Source organism: Phyllobates terribilis, unplaced genomic scaffold (genome assembly GCF_046119375.1).
Source record: "Phyllobates terribilis strain yellow unplaced genomic scaffold, ASM4611937v1 Scaffold_1__5_contigs__length_1240528914, whole genome shotgun sequence".
Classification (NCBI taxonomy): Eukaryota; Metazoa; Chordata; class Amphibia; order Anura; family Dendrobatidae; genus Phyllobates; species Phyllobates terribilis.
The window spans coordinates 241,359,607-241,387,211 of NW_027362761.1; the positions used below are offsets into that span (position 1 = coordinate 241,359,607).

Sequence of the window (27,605 nt, forward strand, 5' to 3'; positions counted from 1 at the left end):
ATTCTGTATGGAGCCGGGTGCTTAGGTGCAATATACTGAAAAGCCACTCACACATTTCTCATTAATGACGGGGGTGGGTGGCTTTATAGGGGACATGGTAACTTTTGACGCTCCATGTCAGCTTACAGTCTATTAGTAATGCACATACTGTTAGATCCAGTGGCGTTACTTGAAGCTCAATGGACCCAATGGAAAAGCTCCAACTTGGACCTCAATGATTGCAAATGTTTAATAGTCTTTAATAATATTAGTCTTTTCATATGGGTCATGAAAAGAGGCTCCAGGGCCCAGGTGCTATTTCAACCCCTTCACCTATCGTAGTTACGCCCCTGGTTAGATCTAAGAAGCTGACTAGCACCTTCCATGTGTTCTTCACAGAGTACTGTAGCACCTTCCTCCACCAGAATTACAAAGCCTAACTGCATCCCGTGAAATGATGAACATGAGGTGTTATTTAATATTTTGTCCAAAATACCCAACTGGCCTCATCTGTTCATCGGTATATTCCACCTCTGCCACCTCCATATACTAATGTAGTGTCTGTTTGCTGCTGGGAATCGGTGGATGTATCTGTAGTAATTATGGCCTCTTTCTGTGAACTTAGATGCATTTGATTCCATATTCTGTTACTTAGACAGTTCTTATTTGTGCCTTATTTTTGAATTGTTTAATAATTTAGGAAAATAAAGAATAAAATCTAAGGAAAGCGCACAAAATCTTTAGCTATCCATTTGACAAAGCAGATTTCTCCTGTTTTCCGACTTTAGAGATGCGAAAGGGAAATTCTTTACATAAACTTGGCAATAAGCAGTGAGATGAGTGATACCAAGGTCCATGACATGGAGGAACCTACAGGAAAACATACAGAGCAGTTTTGTTAGTATTCATGGCTATGTAGGATCTGCTTACTTCTTAAATGACCATATAGGGAATATGAACATATTACCAAATTTGTAAAAAGGGCAATGACTACAAAACATTTTACCAAAAAAATTTTTGCAAAAATTACTGTAGCCAGGCTTTAACTAAAAGTCAGTACGAATGTAATAATAATAATAATTTTATAGGAATGCATTACAGCGTGTTTTTAAAGTTAGTTGTATGGGATTTTGTTTTACGTTTCTAAAGAGCAGTAAACTTTAGGTGTGTTTTTTGTTAATTTTATTCTCATAGGCTTTTATAAAGGAAGTAAAAAACAACATAAAAAATATATCTGACGAAAAAATCCAATTTCAAATTAAGCAAAAAAAAATAATGCTTTCAAAAAATAGTTTGCACTAAATCTAATATGGATAAAACTAATCAGCCAATAACTAAAACCTCTTTGGGCTCCTGTAATCCTAATTTAGAAACACATTGGATCAGAAATTATGAGGGGAAATATGAGAAAATCTGTTGTGTAGTAAAAATGGCCTCAGGGATTACATATACACTCTTTTCCTCAACTTCTAAGCATTAATATAAATAATAAAAAAAGTAATTTATAAATTGACAGATAACAAAACAGAATTAGAGCTTAAGGTTTCATTGTAAATGTATAAAAATATATAAAGTAAAATTTTATATATGATCTTGAAAAATCACATCAGATATAAATAAAAACTTACAGCTCGTGGCTCCAGAAAGAGGATTGCTGTCTGTAAAAAGGAAACACAACAAGGTTAATCAAGATACATTCATCACAAACTGATCCATCCAATATTAAACAAAGAAATGATGCTAAGCAATAAGAGAACAAAACAAAATAAAGTGTCCATACTGTGTCTGTATATATATAAATATATAGAGAAATAAGAGATTTAATATTGACCTGGGCCCTCTCACAATAGTCCATCTAGACCCAAGTGATCAGCGGAAAATATCCCTATTTAGGATCGGTTTGAGTCAATCACTGACACTAAAGTCTTTTTCTCTTGGGTGGATTCACGAGTTACCTATTAGAGGTCATTGATAACAGGTAATATTCTGTATGGAGGATAGGTGCTTAGAAACCTGAGCTCTGGTTGGCCTAAGAAAGTCTAGTCTGACACTGCAATACTATGGCTCAGCACACTTTAATGCATTATGGCCCCAATTCAATAACATATTTTCTACAGTTCCCTAATACACCTACAAGTGTCATAAAGTTTTTGTGCAACTTACAAGATGCGTTGAAATTTTGTGACTTTTGTTTTTTTCACGTCTGTACCAGTCAGATTCTTTAAAATGGGTGAAAGATGTGCAGGGCAGGGCATGAATGAGGCAGCATGAAGTAGTGGCTAAGGCATGGATTTCAGCTATGTCTCACTTATTAGGCTGTGTGCATTTGTTTCCATACAGTGAATGTTTTATCACTAGTACATTATCACTGCACAGATTAGCTCCCTGGTGCCAAGTTGTCAGACTCCGCCCCCCCTTCTCATACCCACTGTGAATAGACAATGTACATAGAGAGCCTGGTGTGGGTGGGGCTAGCTTTCTCAGCTCTGCTGCATTCTATCTATAAGAACTCTGATTGTGTCACAATAGCTGCACCCAGTAAACTGTGATACATCACTGGACTCGGGGTCTCTTTTCCTACATTACACTCCTGTTAGATGAGGCAGCAACAACCTGCTGACAGATTCCCTTTAAGCCTGACGTGCACACCACCAGTCTCAACGATTCTGACCCATTGTTTCAGCACATATTATAGCAGTAAAATCTGGAGATTTTCCTTACCAGCAATTAGCTCCACGTTTAAAGTTGCCACATTATCTGGTGTTGACGATTTACCACTTTTTTGATTGCAGTTCTGCGCAAAGTAGAAAAGAACATTGTTTAATTGAGAATTTTTGAAAAGAGGAATGTAAGGGATCAATCACATGTTGTTGTACAGTCACAACTGATTTTTACTGAAGCAGTAAACTAAGGCCACATGCACACAATGAGCATTTAGAGAGGTTTGGACCTCAGTATTTGTAAGCCAAAACCAGGATTATGTAAAAAATACAGAAGTGGTGACGAGTTTCTAATATACTTTTCCTCTGATTGTTCCACTCCTGGTTTTGCCTTACAAATACTGATGTAACATACTGACCAAATACTGACCGTGTACACGTGACCTATCAGTAATATAGGAGACATTTACAGTTATCTATGAAATAACAGCACTCCGCTATTGTTTTATCTCTTACTTTTGGCTTTACTGTATCAGAGCTTAGGATTCAGGAATAATGGATGAAACGCTCTTACCACTATGCAGGTCGAGTTGCAGATCGTGACATCGGCGTACAGCTGTACATAGTCATTGTTAGTGATCTTGAAGACTTTCATTGAAAATCTCGCTTCAGTGCCATTACCATTATTAAGGACAGAAATGAGGCCAACACCATATTGAGGGTCCGGGCACCTAAACATAATGGATGTAGATGTAAGAATCTCAGAGTCCCTACTCATACTGGCGTCACTCATGCTTATTGAGTTGCAGCTCATTAGCCCTGTACAATGGCCTCTGTATCAGTGTAGGGTTATATTATTGGGAGTTAAGTATCTAGAAGTGATGGAACAGATTAATTTTTATTTTATGATGAAGGTGCTATATCACAATGAAAAAATGTTATGCTCCCATATTAAAGGGAATCTGTCACCAAGTTTTTCTACCCCATCTGAGAGCCGGATTATGTAAGGGCAGAGACCTTGATGTTCCACTTACTTTACTGGTTGCTGCAGTCGGATATTGATGCTATGGCAACTCCATTTTGTCTGCTTGCTTCAAAATCATGTTATTATACTCTTTCCATAACATACATTCTTTCCTTCTTTCCTCTTGATTCACATGCAACTTTCCCACACTAACCTTTTCTCTCAGGAACATTCTATGAGACACCCTGCTTCTATTATCTAGCTAGTCTGAGCCGGGATGTACGACCTTGTAACTTTCCACCATGCACCGAACTAACGATAACATGACCATATGTGCATTTCCGTAATAATTGTACTAACATTGGTTCAAGCTTGTAGTATGGTTGAAGGTGATTGGATATTAATAAATTCAAAACAATATAAAATGCTAAGTAGAAATAAACGGGGTTAGAGATTCTTTGAATCTCCCCATACAGAGCTTTGCCTCCGTCTGGTTTTCTATTGGATTGCGCAATCACCCTTGTAACATAATAATTTGACACTCACTTGGTCATCCGAGAAGGGTCATTACTGCCCTCCCTCAACACCACCACTGACTGACAGCTTTCTGTGTACACTGCATAGGCAGAAAGCTGCCAATCAGTGATGATGGCATGGCTGGAAAGCAGGTTTATTAGTCCACCAATAATAATCTCCTGCTGATAAAACTGTGTTTTTATAAAAACTATACTAAGTAGTCCAGTAAGTGACATATCAGAATATCTGCCCCTACATTATGCTGCTCTCACATTAGGAAGCAAAAACCTGGTGACCGATTCCCTTTAAGTAATATGGACTGAAAAAATAACCCCTTTATGTTGTCTCATTTTCTGGAACTATTTGAAATCTAAGTTTCTTTTATGTGAGCAAAATGTAATGGGAAATCTAACTATAACAAATAGTAAAGACTAGTGTACAAGAGTCCCCATGGCATTAAATTTTTCATTAAGTGTTTATATATATACAGTACAGACCAAAAGTTTGGACACACCATCTCATTTAAAGATTTTTCTGTATTTTCATGACTATAAAAATTGTTCATTCACACTGAAGGCGTCAAAACTATGAATTAACACATGTGGAATTTTATACTTAACAAAAAATGTGAAACAACTGAAAATATGTCTTATATTCTAGGTTCTTCAAAGTAGCCACCTTTTGCTTTGATGACTGCTTTGCACACTCTTGGCATTCTCTTGATGAGCTTAAAGAGGTAGTCACCGGAAATGGTCTTCCAACAATCTTGAAGGAGTTCCCAGAGATGCTTAGCACTTGTTGGCCCTTTTGCCTTCACTCTGCGGTCCAGCTCACCCCAAACCATCTCGATTGGGTTCAGGTCTGGTGACTGTGGAGGCCAGGTCATCTGGCGTAGCACCCCATCACTCTCCTTTTTGGTCAAATAGCCCTTACACAGCCTGGAGGTGTGTCTGGGGTTATTGTCCTGTTGAAAAATAAATGATGGTCCAACTAAATGCAAACCGGATGGAATAGCATGCCGCTGCAAGATTCTGTGGTAGCTATGCTGGTTCAGTATGCCTTCAATTTTGAATAAATCCCCAATAGTGTCACCAGCAAAGCACCCCCACACCATCACACCTCCTCCTCCATGCTTCACGGTGGGAACCAGGCATGTAGAGTCCATCTGTTCACCTTTTCTGCGTCGCACAAAGACACGGTGGTTGAAACCAAAGATCTCATATTTGGACTCATCAGACTAAAGCACAGATTTCCACTGGTCTAATGTCCATTCCTTGTGTTCTTTAGCCCAAACATGTCTCTTCTGCTTGTTGCCTGTCCTTAGCGGTGGTTTCATAGCAGCTATTTTACCATGAAGGCCTGATGCACAAAGTCTCCTCTTAACAGTTGTTGTAGAGATGACCTGATCTCTAATCTGAGCAGCTGTTAACCTGCGATTTCTGAGGCTGGTCACTCGGATAAACTTATCCTCAGAAGCAGAGGTGACTCTTGGTCTTCCTTTCCTGGGGCGGTCCTCATGTGAGCCAGTTTCTTTGTAGCGCTTGATGGTTTTTGCAACTGCAATTGGGGACACTTTCAAAGATTTCCCAATTTTTCGCACTGACTGACCTTCATTTCTTAAAGTAATGATGGCCACTCATTTTTCTTTACTTAGCTGCTTTTTTCTTGCCATAATACAAATTCTAACAGTCTATTCAGTAGGACTATCTGCTGAGTATCCACGAAACTTCTGCACAACACAACTGATGGTCCCAACCCCATTTATAAGGCAAGAAATCAAACTCATTAAACCTGACAGGGCACACCTGTGAAGTGAAAACCTTTTCCGGTGACTACCTCTTGAAGCTCATCAAGAGAATGCCAAGAGTGTGCAAAGCAGTCATCAAAGCAAAAGGTGGCTACTTTGAAGAACCTAGAATATAAGAAATATTTTCAGTTGTTTCACACTTTTTTGTTAAGTATGTAATTCAACATGTGTTAATCCATAGTTTTGATGCCTTCAGTGTGAATGCACAATTTTCATAGTCATGAAAATACAGAAAAGTCTTTAAATGAGAAGGTGTGTCCAAACTTTTGGTTTGTACTGTATATATATATATATATATATATATATATATATATATATATATATATATATATATATATATATACATATATATAAATATAGGCTGGGTTTTTGCAGCTTGGGCTTAGATCAAGACACTGGGTGCAGCATTCTTCAGTTACGTCATTGCGCCTATGAAGCCGGTTGTACGCTTCCCTGCTGCAGAGGCTCACTGCGCTGACCGGAAGTGCAGATGGAGGCTCAAATACATCTTCAGTCATGTGCAGTGCGCCTCTGAAGGAGAGTGATAACTTGCAAAGTGGGACAACTATTCTGGGGAAACTAACGCCTCATCAGCTAGTCAGATTAATTTGCATACGAAAAAACGGAAATTATAGATACTTTTTTTCAACATGTGTTTGAGTGACTCATAGTATAAAGGGCTGGTTATGAAGCAAATTTAACAAGAAAGACACAAATACTGGTGGGTTGGAGGACATGGGGGACCTGCCACGTTCCCTTTACTCTTAACTTTTTATTTCTACATTATAGCAGTGAGAATGACTGAGAAGTTTTTGTGCCTCATCTTAAAGACAAGCAGAGCTTAGAAAGCAGGGAAGCTTACCCATCTGACCCACTTGTTAGATTAAATAGCATCCCAGTTCCAGAATCAGTTGCACCTGGGGTGGCGTATAGTCTTATCACTTTAATGTTAAATAGGTTTCCATCCAATTCGGGCATCACTATTCGAATATAAACCGTTTGTTCCACGGTTAGCGATGTGTCGGCTGTAACTTGTTGGGTAAATGCATCATCTGTATACACTGTCATAATTACATTCAATGTTCCTGTTACTCCTGGCACTGCGATGTCTGTGCTCCTGAAAAATACACAAAACACATTAGTAGTATGGCATTTATTCATGGCCGAGCACTAACCAGCTATATCTGATAGTAGACTATGAGACATTTTACTTATGACCAAGCACTGACCAGCTATATCTGATAGCAGACTATGAGACATTTTACTTATGACCAAGCACTGACCAGCTATATCTGATAGTAGACTATGAGACATTTTACTTATGGCCGAGCACTAACCAGCTATATCTGATAGTAGACTATGAGACATTTTACTTATGACCAAGCACTAACCAGCTATATCTGATAGTAGACTATGAGACATTTTACTTATGACCAAGCACTGACCAGCTATATCTGATAGTAGACTATGAGACATTTTACTTATGACCAACCACTGACCAGCTATATCTGATAGTAGACTATGAGACATTTTACTTATGACAAGCACTGACCAGCTATATCTGATAGTAGACTATGAGACATTTTACTTATGGTCGAGCACTAACCAGCTATATCTGATAGTAGACTATGAGACATTTTACTTATGGCCAAGCACTGACCAGCTATATCTGATAGTAGACTATGAGACATTTTACTTATGACCAAGCACTAACCAGCTATATCTGATAGTAAACTATGAGACATTTTACTTATGACCAAGCACTGACCAGCTATATCTGATAGTAGACTATGAGACATTTTACTTATGACCAAGCACTGACCAGCTATATCTGATAGTAGACTATGATACATTTTACTTATGACCAAGCACTAACCAGCTATATCTGATAGTAGACTATGAGACATTTTACTTATGACCAAGCACTAACCAGCTATATCTCATAGTAGACTATGAGACATTTTACTTATGACCAAGCACTAACCAGCTATATCTGATAGTAGACTATGAGACATTTTACTTATGACCAAGCACTGACCAGCTATATCTGATAGTAGACTATGAGACATTTTACTTATGGCCAAGCACTAACCAGCTATATCTGATAGTAGACTATGAGACATTTTACTTATGACCAAGCACTAACCAGCTATATCTGATAGTAGACTATGAGACATTTTACTTATGACCAAGCACTGACCAGCTATATCTGATAGTAGACTATGAGACATTTTACTTATGACCAAGCACTAACCAGCTATATCTGATAGTAGACTATGAGACATTTTACTTATGACCAAGCACTGACCAGCTATATCTGATAGTAGACGATGAGACATTTTACTTATGGCCAAGCACTAACCAGCTATATCTGATAGTCGACTATGAGACATTTTACTTATGACCAAGCACTAACCAGCTATATCTGATAGTAGACTATGAGACATTTTACTTATGACCAAGCACTAACCAGCTATATCTGATAGTAGACTATGAGACATTTTACTTATGACCAAGCACTAACCAGCTATATATGATATTAGACTATGAGACATTTTACTTATGACCAAGCACTAACCAGCTATATCTGACAGTAGACTATGAGACATTTTACTTATGACCAAGCACTAACCAGCTATATCTGATAGTAGACTATGAAACATTTTACTTATGACCAAGCACTGACCAGCTATATCTGATAGTAGACTATGAGACATTTTACTTATGGCCAAGCACTAACCAGCTACATCGGATAGAAGACTATGGGACATTTTACTAATGACCGATAACTAACCAGCTATATCTGATAGTAGACTATGAGACATTTTACTTATGACCAAGCACTGACCAGCTATATCTGATAGTAGACTATGAGACACTTTACTTATGGAAAAGCACTGACCAGCTATATCTGATAGTAGAGTATGAGACATTTTACTTATGACCAAGCACTAACTATCTATATATATTAGTAGACTATGAGACATTTTACTTATGGCCAAGCACTGACCAGCTATATCTGATAGTAGACTATGAGACATTTTACTTATGACCAAGCACTGACCGGCTATATCTGATAGTAGACTATGAGACATTTTACTTATGGCCAAGCACTAACCAGCTATATCTGATAGTAGACTGTGAGACATTTTACTTATGGCCAAGCACTAACTATCTATATATATTAGTAGACTATGAGACATTTTACTTATGGCCAAGCACTGACCAGCTATATCTGAGAGTAGACTATGAGACATTTTACTTATGACCAAGCACTAACCAGCTATATCTGATAGTAGACTATGAGACATTTTACTTATGACCAAGCACTAACCAGCTATATCTGATATTAGACTATGAGACATTTTACTTATGACCAAGCACTAACCAGCTATATCTGATAGTAGACTATGAGACATTTTACTTATGACCAAGCACTAACCAGCTATATCTGATAGTAGACTATGAGACATTTTACTTATGACCAAGCACTGACCAGCTATATCTGATAGTAGACTATGAGACATTTTACTTATGGCCAAGCACTAACCAGCTATATCGGATAGAAGACTATGGGACATTTTACTAATGACCAATAACTAACCAGCTATATCTGATAGTAGACTATGAGACATTTTACTTATGACCAAGCACTGACCAGCTATATCTGATAGTAGACTATGAGACACTTTACTTATGGAAAAGCACTGACCAGCTATATCTGATAGTAGACTATGAGACATTTTACTTATAGCCAAGCACTAACCAGCTATATCTGATAGTAGACTATGAGACATTTTACTTATGGCCAAGAACTGACCAGCTATATCTGATAGTAGACTATGAGACATTTTACTTATGGCCAAGCACTAACCAGCTATATCTGATAGTAGACTATGAGACATTTTACTTATGACCAAGCACTAACCAGCTATATCTGATAGTAGACTATGAGACATTTTACTTATGACCAAGCACTGACCAGCTATATCTGATAGTAGACTATGAGACATTTTACTTATGACCATGCACTAACCAGCTATATCTGATAGTAGACTATGAGACATTTTACTTATGACCAAGCACTGACCAGCTATATCTGATAGTAGACTATGAGACATTTTACTTATGACCAAGCACTAACCAGCTATATCTGATAGTAGACTATGAGACATTTTACTTATGACCAAGCACTGACCAGCTATATCTGATAGTAGACGATGAGACATTTTACTTATGGCCAAGCACTAACCAGCTATATCTGATAGTCGACTATGAGACATTTTACTTATGACCAAGCACTAACCAGCTATATCTGATAGTAGACTATGAGACATTTTACTTATGACCAAGCACTAACCAGCTATATCTGATAGTAGACTATGAGACATTTTACTTATGACCAAGCACTAACCAGCTATATATGATATTAGACTATGAGACATTTTACTTATGGCCAAGCACTAACCGGCTATATCTGATAGTAGACTATGAGACATTTTACTTATGACCAAGCACTAACCAGCTATATCTGATAGTAGACTGTGAGACATTTTACTTATGGCCAAGCACTGACCAGCTATATCTGATAGTAGACTATGAGACATTTTACTTATGGCCAAGCACTAACCAGCTATATCGGATAGAAGACTATGGGACATTTTACTAATGACCGATAACTAACCAGCTATATCTGATAGTAGACTATGAGACATTTTACTTATGACCAAGCACTGACCAGCTATATCTGATAGTAGACTATGAGACACTTTACTTATGGAAAAGCACTGACCAGCTATATCTGATAGTAGAGTATGAGACATTTTACTTATGACCAAGCACTAATTATCTATATATATTAGTAGACTATGAGACATTTTACTTATGGCCAAGCACTGACCAGCTATATCTGATAGTAGACTATGAGACATTTTACTTATGACCAAGCACTGACCGGCTATATCTGATAGTAGACTATGAGACATTTTACTTATGGCCAAGCACTGACCAGCTATATCTGATAGTAGACTGTGAGACATTTTACTTATGGCCAAGCACTAGCTATCTATATATATTAGTAGACTATGAGACATTTTACTTATGGCCAAGCACTGACCAGCTATATCTGATAGTAGACTATGAGACATTTTACTTATGACCAAGCACTAACCAGCTATATCTGATAGTAGACTATGAGACATTTTACTTATGACCAAGCACTAACCAGCTATATCTGATATTAGACTATGAGACATTTTACTTATGACCAAGCACTAACCAGCTATATCTGATAGTAGACTATGAGACATTTTACTTATGACCAAGCACTAACCAGCTATATCTGATAGTAGACTATGAGACATTTTACTTATGACCAAGCACTGACCAGCTATATCTGATAGTAGACTATGAGACATTTTACTTATGGCCAAGCACTAACCAGCTATATCGGATAGAAGACTATGGGACATTTTACTAATGACCAATAACTAACCAGCTATATCTGATAGTAGACTATGAGACATTTTACTTATGACCAAGCACTGACCAGCTATATCTGATAGTAGACTATGAGACACTTTACTTATGGAAAAGCACTGACCAGCTATATCTGATAGTAGACTATGAGACATTTTACTTATGACCAAGCACTAACTATCTATATATATTAGTAGACTATGAGACATTTTACTTATGGCCAAGCACTGACCAGCTATATCTGATAGTAGACTATGAGACATTTTACTTATGACCAAGCACTGACCGGCTATATCTGATAGTAGACTATGAGACATTTTACTTATGGCCAAGCACTAACCAGCTATATCTGATAGTAGACTGTGAGACATTTTACTTATGGCCAAGCACTGACCAGCTATATCTGATAGTAGACTATGAGACATTTTACTTATGACCAAGCACTAACCAGCTATATCTGATAGTAGACTATGAGACATTTTACTTATGGCCAAGCACTAACCAGCTATATCTGATAGTAGACTATGAGACATTTTACTTATGGCCAAGCACTAACCAGCTATATCTGATAGTAGACTATGAGACATTTTACTTATGACCAAGCACTGACCGGCTATATCTGATAGTAGACTATGAGACATTTTACTTATAGCCAAGCACTAACCAGCTATATCTGATAGTAGACTATGAGACATTTTACTTATGGCCAAGAACTGACCAGCTATATCTGATAGTAGACTATGAGACATTTTACTTATGACCAAGCACTGACCAGCTATATCTGATAGTAGACTATGAGACATTTTACTTATGACCAAGCACTGACCGGCTATATCTGATAGTAGACTATGAGACATTTTACTTATGACCAAGCACTGACCAGCTATATCTGATAGTAGACTATGAGACATTTTACTTATGGCCAAGCACTAACCAGCTATATCGGATAGAAGACTATGGGACATTTTACTAATGACCAATAACTAACCAGCTATATCTGATAGTAGACTATGAGACATTTTACTTATGACCAAGCACTGACCAGCTATATCTGATAGTAGACTATGAGACACTTTACTTATGGAAAAGCACTGACCAGCTATATCTGATAGTAGACTATGAGACATTTTACTTATGACCAAGCACTAACTATCTATATATATTAGTAGACTATGAGACATTTTACTTATGGCCAAGCACTGACCAGCTATATCTGATAGTAGACTATGAGACATTTTACTTATGACCAAGCACTGACCGGCTATATCTGATAGTAGACTATGAGACATTTTACTTATGGCCAAGCACTAACCAGCTATATCTGATAGTAGACTGTGAGACATTTTACTTATGGCCAAGCACTGAAGAGCTATATCTGAGAGTAGACTATGAGACATTTTACTTATGACCAAGCACTAACCAGCTATATCTGATAGTAGACTATGAGACATTTTACTTATGGCCAAGCACTAACCAGCTATATCTGATAGTAGACTATGAGACATTTTACTTATGGCCAAGCACTAACCAGCTATATCTGATAGTAGACTATGAGACATTTTACTTATGACCAAGCACTGACCGGCTATATCTGATAGTAGACTATGAGACATTTTACTTATAGCCAAGCACTAACCAGCTATATCTGATAGTAGACTATGAGACATTTTACTTATGGCCAAGAACTGACCAGCTATATCTGATAGTAGACTATGAGACATTTTACTTATGACCAAGCACTGACCAGCTATATCTGATAGTAGACTATGAGACATTTTACTTATGACCAAGCACTGACCGGCTATATCTGATAGTAGACTATGAGACATTTTACTTATGACCAAGCACTAACCGGCTATATCTGATAGTAGACTATGAGACATTTTACTTATAGCCAAGCACTAGCCAGCTATATCTGATAGTAGACTATGAGACATTTTACTTATGGCCAAGAACTGACCAGCTATATCTGATAGTAGACTATGAGACATTTTTCTTATGACCAAGCACTGACCAGCTATATCTGATAGTAGACTATGAGACATTTTACTTATGACCAAGCACTGACCGGCTATATCTGATAGTAGACTATGAGACATTTTACTTATGGCCAAGCACTAACCAGCTATATCTGATAGTAGACTGTGAGACATTTTACTTATGGCCAAGCACTAACCAGCTATATCTGATAGTAGACTATGAGACATTTTACTTATGGCCAAGCACTGACCAGCTATATCTGATAGTAGACTATGAGACATTTTACTTATGACCAAGCACTAACCAGCTATATCTGATAGTAGACTATGAGACATTTTACTTATGGCCAAGCACTAACCAGCTATATCTGATAGTAGACTATGAGACATTTTACTTATGGCCAAGCACTAACCAGCTATATCTGATAGTAGACTATGAGACATTTTACTTATGACCAAGCACTGACCGGCTATATCTGATAGTAGACTATGAGACATTTTACTTATAGCCAAGCACTAACCAGCTATATCTGATAGTAGACTATGAGACATTTTACTTATGGCCAAGAACTGACCAGCTATATCTGATAGTAGACTATGAGACATTTTACTTATGACCAAGCACTGACCAGCTATATCTGATAGTAGACTATGAGACATTTTACTTATGACCAAGCACTGACCGGCTATATCTGATAGTAGACTATGAGACATTTTACTTATGACCAAGCACTGACCGGCTATATCTGATAGTAGACTATGAGACATTTTACTTATAGCCAAGCACTAACCAGCTATATCTGATAGTAGACTATGAGACATTTTACTTATGGCCAAGAACTGACCAGCTATATCTGATAGTAGACTATGAGACATTTTACTTATGACCAAGCACTGACCAGCTATATCTGATAGTAGACGATGAGACATTTTACTTATGACCAAGCACTGACCGGCTATATCTGATAGTAGACTATGAGACATTTTACTTATGGCCAAGCACTAACCAGCTATATCTGATAGTAGACTGTGAGACATTTTACTTATGGCCAAGCACTAACCAGCTATATCTGATAGTAGACTATGAGACATTTTACTTATGGCCAAGCACTGACCAGCTATATCTGATAGTAGACTATGAGACATTTTACTTATGGCCAAGCACTGACCAGCTATATTTGATAGTAGACTATGAGACATTTTACTTATGGCCAAGCACTAACCAGCTATATCTGATAATAGACTGTGAGACATTTTACTTATGGCCAAGCACTAACCGGCTATATCTGATAGTAGACTGTGAGACATTTTACTTATGGCCAAGCACTAACCAGCTATATCTGATAGTAGACTGTGAGACATTTTACTTATGGCCAAGCACTGACCAGCTATATCTGATAGTAGACTATGAGACATTTTACTTATGGCCAAGCACTAACCAGCTATATCTGATAGTAGACTATGAGACATTTTACTTATGACCAAGCACTGACCAGCTATATCTGATAGTAGACTATGAGACATTTTACTTATGACCAAGCACTAACCAGCTATATCTGATAGTAGACTATGAGACATTTTACTTATGACCAAGCACTGACCAGCTATATCTGATAGTAGACGATGAGACATTTTACTTATGGCCAAGCACTAACCAGCTATATCTGATAGTCGACTATGAGACATTTTACTTATGACCAAGCACTAACCAGCTATATCTGATAGTAGACTATGAGACATTTTACTTATGGCCAAGCACTAACCAGCTATATCTGATAGTAGACTATGAGACATTTTACTTATGACCAAGCACTAACCAGCTTTATCTGATAGTAGACTATGAGACATTTTACTTATGACCAAGCACTAACCAGCTATATCTGATAGTAGACTATGAGACATTTTACTTATGACCAAGCACTAACCAGCTATATCTGATAGTAGACTATGAGACATTTTACTTATGACCAAGCACTAACCAGCTATATCTGATAGTAGACTATGAGACATTTTACTTATGGCCAAGCACTAACCAGCTATATCTGATAGTAGACTATGCGACATTTTACTTATGGCCAAGCACTAACCAGCTATATCTGATAGTAGACTATGAGACATTTTACTTATGACCAAGCACTGACCGGCTATATCTGATAGTAGACTATGAGACATTTTACTTATAGCCAAGCACTAACCAGCTATATCTGATAGTAGACTATGAGACATTTTACTTATGGCCAAGAACTGACCAGCTATATCTGATAGTAGACTATGAGACATTTTACTTATGACCAAGCACTGACCAGCTATATCTGATAGTAGACTATGAGACATTTTACTTATGACCAAGCACTGACCGGCTATATCTGATAGTAGACTATGAGACATTTTACTTATGGCCAAGCACTAACCAGCTATATCTGATAGTAGACTGTGAGACATTTTACTTATGGCCAAGCACTAACCAGCTATATCTGATAGTAGACTATGAGACATTTTACTTATGGCCAAGCACTGACCAGCTATATCTGATAGTAGACTATGAGACATTTTACTTATGGCCAAGCACTGACCAGCTATATTTGATAATAGACTATGAGACATTTTACTTATGGCCAAGCACTAACCAGCTATATCTGATAGTAGACTGTGAGACATTTTACTTATGGCCAAGCACTAACCGGCTATATCTGATAGTAGACTGTGAGACATTTTACTTATGGCCAAGCACTAACCAGCTATATCTGATAGTAGACTGTGAGACATTTTACTTATGGCCAAGCACTGACCAGCTATATCTGATAGTAGACTATGAGACATTTTACTTATGACCAAGCACTAACCAGCTATATCTGATAGTAGACTATGAGACATTTTACTTATGACCAAGCATTAACCAGCTATATCTGATAGTAGACTATGAGACATTTTACTTATGACCAAGCACTAACCAGCTATATCTGATAGTAGACTATGAGACATTTTACTTATGACCAAGCACTGACCAGCTATATCTGATAGTAGACGATGAGACATTTTACTTATGGCCAAGCACTAACCAGCTATATCTGATAGTCGACTATGAGACATTTTACTTATGACCAAGCACTAACCAGCTATATCTGATAGTAGACTATGAGACATTTTACTTATGGCCAAGCACTAACCAGCTATATCTGATAGTAGACTATGAGACATTTTACTTATGACCAAGCACTAACCAGCTTTATCTGATAGTAGACTATGAGACATTTTACTTATGACCAAGCACTAACCAGCTATATCTGATAGTAGACTATGAGACATTTTACTTATGACCAAGCACTAACCAGCTATATCTGATATTAGACTATGAGACATTTTACTTATGACCAAGCACTAACCAGCTATATCTGATAGTAGACTATGAGACATTTTACTTATGACCAAGCACTAACCAGCTATATCTGATAGTAGACTATGAGACATTTTACTTATGACCAAGCACTGACCAGCTATATCTGATAGTAGACTATGAGACATTTTACTTATGGCCAAGCACTAACCAGCTATATCGGATAGAAGACTATGGGACATTTTACTAATGACCAATAACTAACCAGCTATATCTGATAGTAGACTATGAGACATTTTACTTATGACCAAGCACTGACCAGCTGTATCTGATAGTAGACTATGAGACACTTTACTTATGGAAAAGCACTGACCAGCTATATCTGATAGTAGACTATGAGACATTTTACTTATGACCAAGCACTAACTATCTATATATATTAGTAGACTATGAGACATTTTACTTATAGCCAAGCACTAACCAGCTATATCTGATAGTAGACTATGAGACATTTTACTTATGGCCAAGAACTGACCAGCTATATCTGATAGTAGACTATGAGACATTTTACTTATGACCAAGCACTGACCAGCTATATCTGATAGTAGACTATGAGACATTTTACTTATGACCAAGCACTGACCGGCTATATCTGATAGTAGACTATGAGACATTTTACTTATGACCAAGCACTGACCAGCTATATCTGATAGTAGACTATGAGACATTTTACTTATGGCCAAGCACTAACCAGCTATATCGGATAGAAGACTATGGGACATTTTACTAATGACCAATAACTAACCAGCTATATCTGATAGTAGACTATGAGACATTTTACTTATGACCAAGCACTGACCAGCTATATCTGATAGTAGACTATGAGACACTTTACTTATGGAAAAGCACTGACCAGCTATATCTGATAGTAGACTATGAGACATTTTACTTATGACCAAGCACTAACTATCTATATATATTAGTAGACTATGAGACATTTTACTTATGGCCAAGCACTGACCAGCTATATCTGATAGTAGACTATGAGACATTTTACTTATGACCAAGCACTGACCGGCTATATCTGATAGTAGACTATGAGACATTTTACTTATGGCCAAGCACTAACCAGCTATATCTGATAGTAGACTGTGAGACATTTTACTTATGGCCAAGCACTGACCAGCTATATCTGAGAGTAGACTATGAGACATTTCACTTATGACCAAGCACTAACCAGCTATATCTGATAGTAGACTATGAGACATTTTACTTATGGCCAAGCACTAACCAGCTATATCTGATAGTAGACTATGAGACATTTTACTTATGGCCAAGCACTAACCAGCTATATCTGATAGTAGACTATGAGACATTTTACTTATGACCAAGCACTGACCGGCTATATCTGATAGTAGACTATGAGACATTTTACTTATAGCCAAGCACTAACCAGCTATATCTGATAGTAGACTATGAGACATTTTACTTATGGCCAAGAACTGACCAGCTATATCTGATAGTAGACTATGAGACATTTTACTTATGACCAAGCACTGACCAGCTATATCTGATAGTAGACTATGAGACATTTTACTTATGACCAAGCACTGACCGGCTATATCTGATAGTAGACTATGAGACATTTTACTTATGACCAAGCACTAACCGGCTATATCTGATAGTAGACTATGAGACATTTTACTTATAGCCAAGCACTAGCCAGCTATATCTGATAGTAGACTATGAGACATTTTACTTATGGCCAAGAACTGACCAGCTATATCTGATAGTAGACTATGAGACATTTTTCTTATGACCAAGCACTGACCAGCTATATCTGATAGTAGACTATGAGACATTTTACTTATGACCAAGCACTGACCGGCTATATCTGATAGTAGACTATGAGACATTTTACTTATGGCCAAGCACTAACCAGCTATATCTGATAGTAGACTGTGAGACATTTTACTTATGGCCAAGCACTAACCAGCTATATCTGATAGTAGACTATGAGACATTTTACTTATGGCCAAGCACTGACCAGCTATATCTGATAGTAGACTATGAGACATTTTACTTATGACCAAGCACTAACCAGCTATATCTGATAGTAGACTATGAGACATTTTACTTATGGCCAAGCACTAACCAGCTATATCTGATAGTAGACTATGAGACATTTTACTTATGGCCAAGCACTAACCAGCTATATCTGATAGTAGACTATGAGACATTTTACTTATGACCAAGCACTGACCGGCTATATCTGATAGTAGACTATGAGACATTTTACTTATAGCCAAGCACTAACCAGCTATATCTGATAGTAGACTATGAGACATTTTACTTATGGCCAAGAACTGACCAGCTATATCTGATAGTAGACTATGAGACATTTTACTTATGACCAAGCACTGACCAGCTATATCTGATAGTAGACTATGAGACATTTTACTTATGACCAAGCACTGACCGGCTATATCTGATAGTAGACTATGAGACATTTTACTTATGACCAAGCACTGACCGGCTATATCTGATAGTAGACTATGAGACATTTTACTTATAGCCAAGCACTAACCAGCTATATCTGATAGTAGACTATGAGACATTTTACTTATGGCCAAGAACTGACCAGCTATATCTGATAGTAGACTATGAGACATTTTACTTATGACCAAGCACTGACCAGCTATATCTGATAGTAGACGATGAGACATTTTACTTATGACCAAGCACTGACCGGCTATATCTGATAGTAGACTATGAGACATTTTACTTATGGCCAAGCACTAACCAGCTATATCTGATAGTAGACTGTGAGACATTTTACTTATGGCCAAGCACTAACCAGCTATATCTGATAGTAGACTATGAGACATTTTACTTATGGCCAAGCACTGACCAGCTATATCTGATAGTAGACTATGAGACATTTTACTTATGGCCAAGCACTGACCAGCTATATTTGATAGTAGACTATGAGACATTTTACTTATGGCCAAGCACTAACCAGCTATATCTGATAGTAGACTGTGAGACATTTTACTTATGGCCAAGCACTAACCGGCTATATCTGATAGTAGACTGTGAGACATTTTACTTATGGCCAAGCACTAACCAGCTATATCTGATAGTAGACTGTGAGACATTTTACTTATGGCCAAGCACTGACCAGCTATATCTGATAGTAGACTATGAGACATTTTACTTATGGCCAAGCACTAACCAGCTATATCTGATAGTAGACTATGAGACATTTTACTTATGACCAAGCACTGACCAGCTATATCTGATAGTAGACTATGAGACATTTTACTTATGACCAAGCACTAACCAGCTATATCTGATAGTAGACTATGAGACATTTTACTTATGACCAAGCACTGACCAGCTATATCTGATAGTAGACGATGAGACATTTTACTTATGGCCAAGCACTAACCATCTATATCTGATAGTCGACTATGAGACATTTTACTTATGACCAAGCACTAACCAGCTATATCTGATAGTAGACTATGAGACATTTTACTTATGGCCAAGCACTAACCAGCTATATCTGATAGTAGACTATGAGACATTTTACTTATGACCAAGCACTAACCAGCTTTATCTGATAGTAGACTATGAGACATTTTACTTATGACCAAGCACTAACCAGCTATATCTGATAGTAGACTATGAGACATTTTACTTATGACCAAGCACTAACCAGCTATATCTGATAGTAGACTATGAGACATTTTACTTATGACCAAGCACTAACCAGCTATATCTGATAGTAGACTATGAGACATTTTACTTATAGCCAAGCACTAACCAGCTATATCTGATAGTAGACTATGAGACATTTTACTTATGGCCAAGCACTAACCAGCTATATCTGATAGTAGACTATGAGACATTTTACTTATGACCAAGCACTGACCGGCTATATCTGATAGTAGACTATGAGACATTTTACTTATAGCCAAGCACTAACCAGCTATATCTGATAGTAGACTATGAGACATTTTACTTATGGCCAAGAACTGACCAGCTATATCTGATAGTAGACTATGAGACATTTTACTTATGACCAAGCACTGACCAGCTATATCTGATAGTAGACTATGAGACATTTTACTTATGACCAAGCACTGACCGGCTATATCTGATAGTAGACTATGAGACATTTTACTTATGACCAAGCACTGACCGGCTATATCTGATAGTAGACTATGAGACATTTTACTTATAGCCAAGCACTAACCAGCTATATCTGATAGTAGACTATGAGACATTTTACTTATGGCCAAGAACTGACCAGCTATATCTGATAGTAGACTATGAGACATTTTACTTATGACCAAGCACTGACCAGCTATATCTGATAGTAGACTATGAGACATTTTACTTATGACCAAGCACTGACCGGCTATATCTGATAGTAGACTATGAGACATTTTACTTATGGCCAAGCACTAACCAGCTATATCTGATAGTAGACTGTGAGACATTTTACTTATGGCCAAGCACTAACCAGCTATATCTGATAGTAGACTATGAGACATTTTACTTATGGCCAAGCACTGACCAGCTATATCTGATAGTAGACTATGAGACATTTTACTTATGGCCAAGCACTGACCAGCTATATTTGATAATAGACTATGAGACATTTTACTTATGGCCAAGCACTAACCAGCTATATCTGATAGTAGACTGTGAGACATTTTACTTATGGCCAAGCACTAACCGGCTATATCTGATAGTAGACTGTGAGACATTTTACTTATGGCCAAGCACTAACCAGCTATATCTGATAGTAGACTGTGAGACATTTTACTTATGGCCAAGCACTGACCAGCTATATCTGATAGTAGACTATGAGACATTTTACTTATGACCAAGCACTAACCAGCTATATCTGATAGTAGACTATGAGACATTTTACTTATGACCAAGCATTAACCAGCTATATCTGATAGTAGACTATGAGACATTTTACTTATGACCAAGCACTAACCAGCTATATCTGATAGTAGACTATGAGACATTTTACTTATGACCAAGCACTGACCAGCTATATCTGATAGTAGACGATGAGACATTTTACTTATGGCCAAGCACTAACCAGCTATATCTGATAGTCGACTATGAGACATTTTACTTATGACCAAGCACTAACCAGCTATATCTGATAGTAGACTATGAGACACTTTACTTATGGCCAAGCACTAACCAGCTATATCTGATAGTAGACTATGAGACATTTTACTTATGACCAAGCACTAACCAGCTTTATCTGATAGTAGACTATGAGACATTTTACTTATGACCAAGCACTAACCAGCTATATCTGATAGTAGACTATGAGACATTTTACTTATGACCAAGCACTAACCAGCTATATCTGATATTAGACTATGAGACATTTTACTTATGACCAAGCACTAACCAGCTATATCTGATAGTAGACTATGAGACATTTTACTTATGACCAAGCACTAACCAGCTATATCTGATAGTAGACTATGAGACATTTTACTTATGACCAAGCACTGACCAGCTATATCTGATAGTAGACTATGAGACATTTTACTTATGGCCAAGCACTAACCAGCTATATCGGATAGAAGACTATGGGACATTTTACTAATGACCAATAACTAACCAGCTATATCTGATAGTAGACTATGAGACATTTTACTTATGACCAAGCACTGACCAGCTGTATCTGATAGTAGACTATGAGACACTTTACTTATGGAAAAGCACTGACCAGCTATATCTGATAGTAGACTATGAGACATTTTACTTATGACCAAGCACTAACTATCTATATATATTAGTAGACTATGAGACATTTTACTTATGGCCAAGCACTGACCAGCTATATCTGATAGTAGACTATGAGACATTTTACTTATGACCAAGCACTGACCGGCTATATCTGATAGTAGACTATGAGACATTTTACTTATGGCCAAGCACTAACCAGCTATATCTGATAGTAGACTGTGAGACATTTTACTTATGGCCAAGCACTGACCAGCTATATCTGATAGTAGACTATGAGACATTTTACTTATGACCAAGCACTAACCAGCTATATCTGATAGTAGACTATGAGACATTTTACTTATGGCCAAGCACTAACCAGCTATATCTGATAGTAGACTATGAGACATTTTACTTATGGCCAAGCACTAACCAGCTATATCTGATAGTAGACTATGAGACATTTTACTTATGACCAAGCACTGACCGGCTATATCTGATAGTAGACTATGAGACATTTTACTTATAGCCAAGCACTAACCGGCTATATCTGATAGTAGACTATGAGACATTTTACTTATGGCCAAGAACTGACCAGCTATATCTGATAGTAGACTATGAGACATTTTACTTATGACCAAGCACTGACCAACTATATCTGATAGTAGACTATGAGACATTTTACTTATGACCAAGCACTGACCGGCTATATCTGATAGTAGACTATGAGACATTTTACTTATGACCAAGCACTGACCGGCTATATCTGATAGTAGACTATGAGACATTTTACTTATAGCCAAGCACTAACCAGCTATATCTGATAGTAGACTATGAGACATTTTACTTTTGGCCAAGAACTGACCAGCTATATCTGATAGTAGACTATGAGACATTTTACTTATGACCAAACACTGACCGGCTATATCTGATAGTAGACTATGAGACATTTTACTTATGGCCAAGCACTAACCAGCTATATCTGATAGTAGACTGTGAGACATTTTACTTATGGCCAAGCACTAACCGGCTATATCTGATAGTAGACTGTGAGACATTTTACTTATGGCCAAGCACTAACCAGCTATATCTGATAGTAGACTGTGAGACATTTTACTTATGGCCAAGCACTGACCAGCTATATCTGATAGTAGACTATGAGACATTTTACTTATGGCCAAGCACTAACCAGCTATATCTGATAGTAGACTATGAGACATTTTACTTATGGCCAAGCACTAACCAGCTATATCTGATAGTAGACTGTGAGACATTTTACTTATGGCCAAGCACTAACCGGCTATATCTGATAGTAGACTGTGAGACATTTTACTTATGGCCAAGCACTGACCAGCTATATCTGATAGTAGACTATGAGACATTTTACTTATGGCCAAGCACTAACCAGCTATATCTGATAGTAGACTATGAGACATTTTACTTATGACCAAGCACTGACCAGCTATATCTGACAGTAGACTATGAGACATTTTACTTATGGCCAAGCACTAACCAGCTATATCTGATAGTAGACTATGAGACATTTTAAGAAGGAAGGAACTTACCCTGATACTGGTTTTAAAGTAATGTTGAGGGAAACAGGATAAGTTAGGGGGTAGATGCAGGTGAGGTTGGCCGTGGCGTTATTCCTAGTGATGATCGTGTGCTGCTCAGCATAAATATGCAGGATATTGGAATAAATGGCGTGAGTTGCATTTACCTGGGAAGAAACGAATAATGGCTGTGTCATACATTTTATCTGGGGTGATGGAGAAATATTGGAATAGCGTTTCCTCATTACTATTGGCCTACATGTGAAATTATAATTACAATATAAAACTTAGCTGCAACATTACAAGTGTAAATAGGAACAAAGAAAATGTCAGTTCATCTTCCATCCAGTCTGTGTAATGTATCCGCAGGAACTCTCCCTACAGTACGGGCACATAGTGGTGTCACTGTACACCGGACTCGGGCACATTTATAAAGCCAAACAATTTAGGTTACTTATAAAATCCTACAGAATGACCTGCATTAGCTGCGGACACAGACAAGAAGGGAGCCGATAAAATGCAAGGTTAACCCCTTCACCCGATTTTACAGGTTTTGTTTTTGTTTTTGATTTTTATTGCTTGTGCTATACATAGCAGAGCATCAGGTAAAAGCCCAAATCATCATGACAAGCACGGAGGTCTCCAGCAGAACAATGGCTGCCATGGCAATCGGTCACGTCACGGGTGAGCCGATGGGCAATGGGGAATGACGCACCCTCTGCCGGAGTGTGATAACTGTTGCTGTCAGATATTCGCAGTGAATTTAACTGCTCTGCTTCACCCGCGGCTGTTAAAGGCACATGATGGCTGCTTAAATCAGCCATTAAATGATGGGAAAGATGTGGGCTCAGAGTACAAGCCTGCAATGAAGGCAGTGACATGACATATGATGTACATGTATATTGTGAAGGGGTTAATTGATGTAAAGTAATACACCAAGGCTCCAAAAATATTATTGCATATCAATAGAAGACATCTGTGTATACAAGACAGGAACCTGAGTCCTCTGCTTACAGGTAAGCTCAGCAGCAGTACTCAATGTCAAGCAGTAGCTGCAAAAGCAGTATATAAAAAGAGGACAAAAGCCTATTTACAAATGAAATATTACAAAAAATGTAAATGTGTATAAAACAGCAGAAGAAGATTTGCATTCTCTCCAATAATGAGAGGTCACAAATATTGGGCTTCCTAAGGTCAGAAAAATACATTTTAGTGGTGATCTAAATATGTGTACTTAATACAAAGAACGCAAACATCATTCATTACAGAACTGTACGGTGGACCAGGAATCATTGATGATGTGATGAAGAAAGGCAAATCAGACATCAATATATAACAAAGCAGCATTACAGTAACAGCAATCACATGATGGAATTCTGTACCACAAATTAGTAATTAAAGATACAATGTCAACATTGATAACAAGGCATCTTATCTATTGAAAAATGGCATTGAGGGTCCTACTTGAGCTTGGTAGACATGCGCCTGTTTTCATCATACATTGAAGCATGTTTTACTTGTACTCACTGTTAAACTGTTGCCGCACTTTGCGGAGCTCATTGGATTATGGAAGGCGACTTGAAACTCTCCATCTACCGAGTATTCTTTACTTGCACAGTCGGGATCAGTGTTATTAAGCAGTGCCAAGTTAGAGATGTTGAACAGGCTCGCTTCCAGTTGGCATTTTGAAATGTAAATGGTCATCACTCCATTTGAGCAGTTAATAGTTGGAGTTGGTGGTGTCACTAAATGGGGAAACAACGGATAAACTTCTTTTACACACAGAAATGCACACAGAAAACCATTCGAAGTCAAATACAAGCGGGTTCATTAACAATTTACAAGTGTATTATAAGATTATTTGTACTATAACCATCTTATCACTGGAATTCACCAATTATAACGAATTATAATGAATAATTAGATAATCCTCCGCCATGTGTAGGAGGTGGCATCAATGTTACATGGAGCTAAAAGGACTCCATGTGGGGCTCCATGGCCTTCTGTGGGGGCTGCAGAGATCTTCTTTCTTTGGAAGCAATGCTGCTGCAATGTAACAATTGCTGAGAACGCTCACGCTCTGTATTCCTTACCTGAAGAATTGTAGTTACTGAGGTCACAGGTACAATTGGCCGGTGGATCACAAGATTCGGTTACTGCATGCACTACATGAAGAGAAAATAATAATGTGGTAAGACATGTTACACTTCTACAATCCCCGCTAACACTTTGTGAAATGAATAAATCTTTAAATAAAATTTCCTTGATTTTATACAATATATGAATTTTTCTTACCTGATAAAAAAGCGCACAGCGCCAGAAGTAATCCTAGTAAAATCTTCATTGTGCCTACAAGACAAAGGAAACAGTTAATCATTAAGATTTGTTTTTAGTCCTTTGACAAATTGATTTAATTTCCCACTAAGTGTTAGAATAAGATGTGTCCTTCCTTTTTATTATCTTCACACAAGAAATCCTCCAAAGAGTGGTGTCAGATGGGCAGGTTTGGATAAAAGAGGTAAAGGAAGGAGGGATACGGCTGATGAATTCATCCTAGAAATCGTGCCCATACTGTACCGCGTCTAGAATATTACATGGGGAAATAAAATGTTTTTCTATAAGATGTGAACATGAGCTGCTTCATGTCCTGCCTCGCTCCTCCCGGCAGCTCCATCACACAGTGCTAGGCCTCTATACAGATTCATGCATGAAGGATTTTTTTCAGTAACATTAGGGGTTTGTTTTTCTTACAGCCACTGTGGATATGGAGGATATGATCTTGTCAATGATCTAAGAAAGATTTTGAAGTATTTCATTAACTTTAACAGTTCTGTCGCTGGTTCTGTCTCAATTCCATTGGAGATATTTAAGAAACCATGTTAAGAATATAAGATATTTGGATTTTCTCAAGTTACAGGTAAGTGGCTCCCTGTAAGGGCTCGTTCACATGAGCGTATACATCGGACGAGTGCTATCTAGTGTTTTATCGGATAGCGCTCAGCCCAATGTTATACTATGAGGCATTGCTGAAACCGATTCGACATGAGAAAAAAATTGCAGCATGTTAAAAGATTCTGCTCAAATCGGATCACACTAACCCATTCAAGTCTATGGGTGTGTTGAAACCTTTGGACTGCATTTGTATGACATCTGAGTGCAGTTCGATTTCTCCCGGATCACAGAATGGAGAAGATGGAGAAATCTTGATCTTGATCTTCTCCTCGCCTGTGTTATGATTCTCTCATTTAAGAAAATCAGATCACACTAAGTTGACACTTGGCTCAAGCTCTGTTCAGAGTTTGATCTTAGTGTCTTTTACATAATCAATCCAAATCTCTCACATGAGAGAATCTATGCTTGTGTGACCTGAAAGTATGTGCAAACAACATTATTGAGGACAGTGATTGGCTGCAGTAGTAACTTAAATGATGGATGAGACATCATCACAGCTGGATTGGAGGTCACCACTAAGTGACAACTCCAGAGCCGCTGCAAATCCAGCGCATACGTAATGGTTATGTATTTATTTTATAATATTACATACTTTTGGGCTGATTTTTTAA

General features: G+C 37.6%; 1 protein-coding gene across 1 annotated transcript; it reads right to left on the reverse strand.

The window, feature by feature from the left end:
- Positions 1-787: 787 nt before the first annotated feature.
- On the reverse strand, positions 788-26,386 carry LOC141234092 (pancreatic secretory granule membrane major glycoprotein GP2-like). The gene is made up of 9 exons (XM_073668026.1): positions 26,338-26,386; positions 26,136-26,207; positions 25,570-25,787; positions 24,055-24,209; positions 6,789-7,043; positions 3,214-3,370; positions 2,701-2,773; positions 1,608-1,637; positions 788-849 (listed from the first exon to the last, which is right to left on the reverse strand). Exons 1-9 carry the CDS (start codon positions 26,384-26,386, stop codon positions 788-790), a joined length of 1,071 nt encoding a protein of 356 aa, XP_073524127.1.
- Between the last annotated feature and the right edge of the window lie 1,219 nt (positions 26,387-27,605).

Excerpts from the sequence above, each read along its gene's own strand:
- LOC141234092 (XM_073668026.1), bottom strand. The coding sequence starts at position 26,386 with ATGAAGATTTTACTAGGATTACTTCTGGCGCTGTGCGCTTTTTTATCA. Across the intron at positions 7,044-24,054 it reads ACTTTAAAACCAGTATCAGG|GAGCACAGACATCGCAGTGC; the intron begins GTAAGTTCCTTC and ends TGTATTTTTCAG. Across the intron at positions 850-1,607 it reads TCTTTCTGGAGCCACGAGCT|GTTCCTCCATGTCATGGACC; the intron begins GTAAGTTTTTAT and ends GTTTTCCTGTAG.